The sequence below is a fragment of the Chinchilla lanigera genome, unplaced genomic scaffold (genome assembly GCF_000276665.1).
Source record: "Chinchilla lanigera isolate Chin_1 unplaced genomic scaffold, ChiLan1.0 scaffold00166, whole genome shotgun sequence".
Taxonomy (NCBI): Eukaryota; Metazoa; Chordata; class Mammalia; order Rodentia; family Chinchillidae; genus Chinchilla; species Chinchilla lanigera.
In genome coordinates, this window is record NW_004955567.1 from 865,045 (window position 1) to 871,803 (window position 6,759).

The 6,759-nt window shown below is 64.8% G+C and overlaps 2 protein-coding genes across 6 annotated transcripts in view; one reads left to right on the forward strand and one right to left on the reverse strand.

The window, feature by feature from the left end:
* Positions 1-1,399: 1,399 nt before the first annotated feature.
* Positions 1,400-3,175, reverse strand: Tmem190 (transmembrane protein 190). 2 transcript variants are annotated; one of them, XM_013509310.1, is made up of 5 exons: positions 3,041-3,175; positions 2,288-2,323; positions 1,884-2,009; positions 1,723-1,807; positions 1,400-1,641 (listed from the first exon to the last, which is right to left on the reverse strand). In XM_013509310.1, exons 1-5 carry the CDS (start codon positions 3,153-3,155, stop codon positions 1,440-1,442), a joined length of 564 nt encoding a protein of 187 aa, XP_013364764.1. In that variant the 5' UTR covers positions 3,156-3,175; the 3' UTR covers positions 1,400-1,439. The 2 variants fall into 2 exon arrangements, with proteins under 2 accessions (XP_013364764.1, XP_005413383.1); XM_005413326.2 differs by lacking the exon at positions 3,041-3,175 and adding an exon at positions 2,410-2,528.
* Positions 3,176-3,227: 52 nt separating this feature from the next.
* Il11 (interleukin 11) overlaps positions 3,228-6,759 on the forward strand; it is a 15,292-nt gene continuing 11,760 nt past the window's right edge. For 2 of the 4 annotated variants that reach the window (XM_005413325.2, XM_013509308.1), the window contains exon 1: positions 3,228-3,304. Coding sequence is in view for 1 of the 4 variants with exons in the window: in XM_005413324.2 (XP_005413381.1) it covers positions 6,580-6,586 (7 nt within the window). In the remaining 3 variants the exon portion in view is untranslated. Of the gene's footprint in view, positions 3,305-6,444; positions 6,587-6,759 lie in introns of those variants that run through there. The other 2 variants (XM_005413324.2, XM_013509309.1) reach the window with 2 other exon arrangements.

Genomic DNA, 6,759 nt, shown 5'->3' on the forward strand with positions numbered 1-6,759 from the left:
CAGCGGCGCGCGCGGGGGACCCAGCAGCCACCCCACTCTGGCCCCGTTCGGTTCTCTCCGGGCCGCTGCGCCCCCATTCCACAGTGTGGTTAACGGAGGCGCAGGACGGTGCCACTTTAGCCGGGCGAGGTGGTGCACGCCTGTCATCCCAGCCCCAGGCAGGGGGATGCCAAGGTAGAACCCAGCCTGAGCAATTTAGCGACTTATGAGGACTCTGTCTCAAAATAAAAAAATAAAAAAGGCCTGGAGCTGTAGCTCAGTGCAAACGCCCTGGGTTCAAAGCCGCCCCCCCCCAAAAAAAAAACCTAAAACATCTGTGTATGATGAATTAATTTTCTCCTATGCATCCAGAATGGTATGAACGATCTCCTCTTCTTTGTGAGATCTGAGAAAAGGAAGTCGCTCCCGCCATATCCTATGTTCTGTGGCTGAGGAAGAAACAGGTCTAAGACAGGATGAGTAACTGTGTGCATAGGTGAAGCATGAGCTAGTGTGAAATCGGGTGTATCCATGTGAAAATAGCCATCTCTATGTAAAGTTACCCTGGAAAATCCTTGCCATTGCCCACACGTCTCCCGGGCTGGGCGACCACTGCTGCGACCCCCGCCTCCGACAGACCTGGGGCCAACTGGCTGAAGTGTGGCCTCTCAGAAGCAAAGGGGCCAGTTAAACGTGACCCCTCCGCACCTGGGCGTGCGGCTGCTGTCAGGGCAGGAGGGCGGAGAGCAGAGTTCTGATGGAGGGAGTTGTCCAGCTTTGATGAGCTTGGATTTGAGATCCTCCTGCCTCACCCTCCCAGAATGCTGGGATTACAGGTTTGCAGCACCACACCTGGCTTCTCACCCTGAGCCCGCTTTCTCCGCCTCTGCCTGCCTCTCTGCCTCTGCCTCTGTCTCTGTGCTGTCTGTCCCTGTGTGCCTTGCCTTCCTCCCATCCCCTGTGGAGCACCCAGGGAACCCAGGGAGTGGAAGGCACACACACTTGTAACATGAGACTGACTGGTGGGGGGACATGGACAGCGGGGGCGACCTGAGCATGAGCATGGCTAACCCCTCCCTTCCTCCCGCAGACCACCACGTGGCCCCCGTGCTCAGGACCCGACTGAGACCTGCAGCTGCCCTGCCTCGCCGGCCACAGGACAATGTCTCCTCCCCACTGTCCTCACCTGGATAAACAGCTCTGCCCCACACGCTGCTTGTCGGTCTCAGCGGGGGCTGCGCAGGCTCGGGGTGGGGGGGAAGGTGCGTCCTTCTGTCCAGGGGGTGCTGGAGCCCCCGGGAGGGAGGACCCAGCTTCCCATGGTCCTCAGCGAGCGTCTCTGACCCTCGCGTGTGCACTCACACCAGGCCCAGGGCCACCTGAGCTGCCCCTCCGTGGCTCTCAGAAAGGACACTGCATCTGTGTGCTACGTCTGTATTGAGGGGTCCCCCGAGGGGTCCCTATTCGTCTGTCTCCCCACCCTCCGTTTCCTCCCCTTCGACGCTCCCCGAGGTTCCTGGCTCCGTGGTCGCGGGGGCTTGGCTGACGGAAGGCGTCTTCTCGCTTCCCTGATCCTTGGACAGCAGGGACACTGTCCTGGACAGGTCGCACTTGCCCTTCAGGAAGCTTGGGAGGTGCAGCATGTCCTTGCGGTGGGCCCACCTGTGGGGAGGACAAGGGGCCTCGCTCAGCCCCATGCCCCCGCCGCCCGCACCCAGCCAGGACCCACCGGGCCCCGCTCACCAGAAGAGGCAGATGCAGCAGATCATGAGGACGAGGCCTCCACAGGTCCATCCCAGAGCCCACATGTGCTTCTTGCGCATGTTTTCTGCACGGAGGGGGGGTTGGAGGCGCCACAGAGGTCCAGCCGCACCCCCGCCCGCACCCCACTGCTGGCCCCTCACCATCCGGCCGCTGGTGGTAGCAGACCCCATCTCGGTAGCAGCAGCGCAGGCGCAGGCAGAGGTTGGGGCTCTCGATGGCCGCCTGACCCCCACAGCTCTCCCGGTCCCACACATCACCCTCACAGCCTGGGGGCCACCAGCAGGATGGTCACCGCGGGCCCTGCACTGCAGGGTCCCATGGCTACACACTGGTGATTCAGCTAGTGGTTACTCCAGGCAAGACTGAGTGATCCAGGCCCGGCCTCCTCCCGCCTCCTTCCTCCCTCCTCTCCCAGACCCGGGGTCCAGCTGGCGCCCTCCCTCCTCCCTCAGACCCAGGGTCTGGGCCGGCCTCCTCCTTGTGGGCCCTGGAGTCTAGTCAGGGCGGCCCCTCCCCAAGCCCCACGGTCTCAGCTTCTGCTCACTCCATGGGTAGAAGAACCGGTGGATTCCGACCCCACCTGCGAGAAAGGAGGTCATACAGAGGCCGTGTGGGGGCCAGGCAGCCCCACTGCGGCCCGTGCCTCCTCCCTGCCAGTGTCCTCACCAACTGAGCCCTGCATCACCAGGAGCAGGCCCAACGCCGGGATCCCTGAGCCCACCATGTTGCCTCCTCGGACTCCTGTGCCTCTGTGGGGACAGGCCTTAAGGAACATCACCCCAGCAACGCTGGGCCCCGCCCACCCAGCCCCAGGATTCTGAGTTCTGTTGCCAGAGTCCCCTTGCAAGTGCCCACCAGAAGGGCCCTCCTGGCTTGGTCATGTCTCGCTTAAGAAGTGGCTTTTTTCTCCCCTTGCCATACTGGGGATTGAACCCAGGACCTTTGCACTGAGCTACATCCCCAGCCGTTTTTTTATTTTTCATTTTGAGGAGAGTCTCACTCAGCTGCTAAGTTGCCCAGTCTGGCTTGAACTTGGGATCCCCCTGCCTCAGCCTCCCCCCGAGTGTTAAGGTTATGAGCCCAGGCCTGCATGCCCAGCTAGGAAGTAGCTCCTGTAGTGCCCAGATGGAAGGATCCCTGGCAGGGGCCTCGGGCTTTAGGGGGCCCCCTTAGCCACTGGAGAGGGAAGGAGAAGCTGAAAAAGAGCCTGGGCTGGGCCAGCTCCCCTCATCCACTGGGGAACCCGAGTTCATGGATGCATTGGGGGTACATCACTCAAGAGCCCTTTGTTCCTAACCCTGTGTCTGCAGAGGAGGCCTCAGGTGGCCAAGAAGAAAGTTTGTTGCTAGGGAGTCTTTCCCCTTAGCAACCTGGAGGAAGGGCCAGGACCCAGGGGTCTCACTGAGCCCCATTGTGAGGGACCGTTGCCCCAGCAACCAGGAGGCCTGGGAGGAGGCCAGGACCTGGAGGCTGAGCCCTGGTGCCCCAGGACACTTGTCACCGAGGCCATACTGGGCCTCCTCTCTGGGGACCGCAAGCCAGCTTGGTGTGGCAGAGCCAGGTGGGCTAAGATGTGAGGCACAGGTGAAGGTGGCAGCTCGGGCGCTGCTGCCGGGACCCACCTGAGCCCCACCCCACCTGGAAGGGGCGCTGCACGCTGCGGCGTCCTGTGTGCTCCCTTGGTTTCCCCATAGTTGACAAGGGTGTGGCGTCAAGGAAGAGAAGCCAGAGCAGGGCTGGGTTGGCCCCTGGTACCTAGATCACCCAGGCCTGGCAGCCCCTGGGCTCCAGGAGTGGGCGTTCCAGTCCCAGGGGTTCTCCGGCTTTGGCCCGGGATTACTGGTCTGAGGGGGGAGTCTGGACGTGGACCCCCAGGTCTGAGAGGGGAGGACGGACCTGCAACCTGTGCCTGAGGGAGGAGGCTGGGCCTGGACCCCCCGGGCCTGAGGGCGAGGGTCAGAGCCAGCTCCTATTTCCCAAGCCAGGCTGACTGCGGGTCATACCCTCGTCTCTTGTAAACATCCTGGTGGGTGCTGAGCTGGCCCTGGGCTACCTCCGTCAGAGATGACACTGGTCCGAGGGGGCCTGGCGGGGGGCGCAGCGTGGGGGTCAGGGTTGTGGGGCTGAGGGCGGGCAGCTGCTGACCATTTCCTGTGTCAACACCATCTGGACCCACTTCCCAATTCCCGGGATTCCTTCGGGATCAAGGAGGGGTGGGGGCGGGGCTCCCTCTCCCTGGACTGTGGCTTGGGACTGGGGGGGCCCCGTCACGGCCCTCACCGCTAATGACAGGTTTGGAGTGCCTCTGCGGCTGGCCTGCCTCGTCACCCCCAGAGCCAGACAGGACCCCCCAGGGACAGACAGACGGACACACACGGCCGGGGACTTGCTGACACACACCCGGCCAGCACAGCCTCCCCAGGGGCCAGCACTGCAGCAGGGACCCCTGAGCACCCCCAAGGGCCAGCGCGCCTCTCCCAGTGTGCAAGCGGCTGAGGGCGAGGGGGCCCTGCCCCGGGACGCCACTGTCTCCCCGGAGCCCACCCAGCCTTGCACAGGACTTCTCACGCTGCATCTTCGCTGCCTTCCTCCTGTCACTGTCATTTTTGGGGATTCCTCAGCTCTGCCCCTTGTGTCCCTTGGTCTCTCTTATTCTATCTCTGCTGTCTGTCTCTCTCTCTCACACAAGTGGTCCCTCCTCTCCCCACCCAGGCCTGGAGAGCACCACGGAGTCCCCAGCACTCCGGGTCCTCCTGCAGCCACAGTGAAGGGAAATCAGACCCCACCCGGGGGACCAACGCAGGGCCAAAAGTGGTCCCCAGATTGGTGACCCTCCCCTCACACACAGGTCCCCACCCAGAGGGCAGAAGCTCCCAAATTCTTGTCTGCCTGCTCTAAGCGATGGTTTAGGGTCTGGACCTCCGGGTCTGAGAGAAGAGGGCCAAGGGCTGAGCCCCTGGGTCCAAGGGAGGAGGCTGGGCCCTACCCACTGTTGGGGGTTCAGATCGGAATGTGGGGGGCAGGATTGCTGGGTCCCCGGGTGGAAGAGGCTGGCATTCCTTGATCCCCAGTGCTGCTCCGGGCTGGCCCCGGGCCCAGGGCCCCCATCCCCTCAGGCCAGTCCATCCCCGGGCTGGTGGCCTGAGTCACCTTGGCTGGCCCTGCCGGTCTGGGGGGGGGGGCGACGTCAGCTCTCCCCTCACTGACGCAGCCCGGGGCCCCCCACGCTGACTCAGCCGGAAACAGGCCCCCTGAGGGGTGGGGACCCAGTGGTCAGAGCCTGGGTCCCAGCAGAGTGAGGGCTGAGGAGGCTCCTGGGGGCCCCCAAGGGGTGGCCCACAGACCAAGGGAAGAGCTCTTACCTGAGGCGATGAGGTCATCTCCCACCAGGGGGGGCTGTGACCTCACCTCCCCGGGGACGCCAGCTTCGGCCTCCCCAGTGTGCAGCGTGATGGCGGCGGGAGGGGGAGCCCCCTGCCCACACAGGCTCAGAGAGAGGCCCCGCTTGGGGTCTGCAGAGTCCCGAACCCCCTCTCTCCCCGAGCCATCCTGGCTCTCGCTGCCAGCCCCTCCTGGGAAGGACACTCGGGATCGCCGTCCCAGGCCCCTCCCTTGCTGGGCTTGCACCCCGAGCCCCTCCTGAGGCTCTGCGGCTCTCCCCGTCCTCCTGGAGGTTGTTAATAAAGCACCGTGGCGGTGACCACCCATGGCTTGGCCGTGCTTCACAGACGACTCGAGTTACCCTGACTGCCGCGTCTGGAGCAGGGGTTGCCCTCATTCCTCTCATTTCAGAGGTGGAGAAGCTGAGGCACGGGGCAGCCGCAGGTGCCCAGGCCCGCCTCTGGGGGCTGTCTCGATCACTCCCTCCCTTGCCGGGTCCTGAGCCCATGGCCTTGGCGCTCAGCTACATCCCCAGCCCTTTCTTCACTTCTTATAGTGACAGAGTCACTAACTGCCCAGGCTGGGCTCAAACTTCAGATCTTCCTGCCTCGGCCTCCCAGAGTACTGGGATTAGAGGTGTGCACTCCCACGCCCAGCTGGGAAGTGTCTTGATGCCCCCTTCTCTGAGTCCCTGGTGTCTGTCTCTCTGCCTTCTGTGCCCCATTGTTCTGTGTCGGCCACCAGCACCTTCACCTAGTGTGGGCGGCCCCTTCCCGGCTCCATCTCTGCCGCGGCCGGCTCGGGTTGGAGCGGTGCACCCTGCAGCTGCCTCCTCTCGGCCTCAGCTTCCCTGTGCCCCCTCCACATGCGTCTCCGGGTGTCCCCAAGGCCCCACTGTCCTCACCTCCCTCTGATCTGGACCCCCAGAACCTGTGCTTCCCTCCTGGCCGCCACCCGTGCATCCCCAGCTCCGTCCCCAGCCCCCCATCGCTCTGCCCGTCCTGGCGGCCAGACCCCCGCCCAGCGCCGGCCCCCGCTCGGCTGCGCGTCTGCCCCTGCGGTGGAGGTGGAGGGAGGGGACGCCGATGACCTCACCAGCCCCTCTCCGACCACCCCCCCTTCACTTTTCAACTTTTCCAACTTTTCCTTCCGTGCCCTCCTCTGAGCGAGCCGGCTCCTCTGAATGGAAAAGGCAGAAGGGAGGGTGAGTCAGGATGTGTCAGGCCGCCCTCCCCGGCCGCCTGCCCCCCGCCCGCCCGCCTCGGCCCCCTATATAACCCCCCGGGCGCCCGCTGTGCCTCACTGCGCCTCCTGCTCGCACGCACATGCCTCCCCTCCCCAGCCTGCGGCCCAGCTGACCCCGGGGCTGCGGGGTCCCCGCAGGCAGCGGACAGGGAAGGGTCAAAGGCCCCCGGCTCCCTGCCCCTGCCCTGGGGAACCCCTGCTTGTGGGGACATGAACTGTAAGTGGGTCCCCGTGCCCGGGGTGGAGGCCGGTGCAGCAGGCAGGGAGGGCCGGGCCGGGCCGCACGGAGCGGGAACAGGGACCGGGCACAGGGGCGGGAGTGCTGGGTAGCCCGGGCGGAGGGCGGCGTCCAGCGGGAGCAGGGCCCGGCCGGCCGGGACCAGGGCAGGG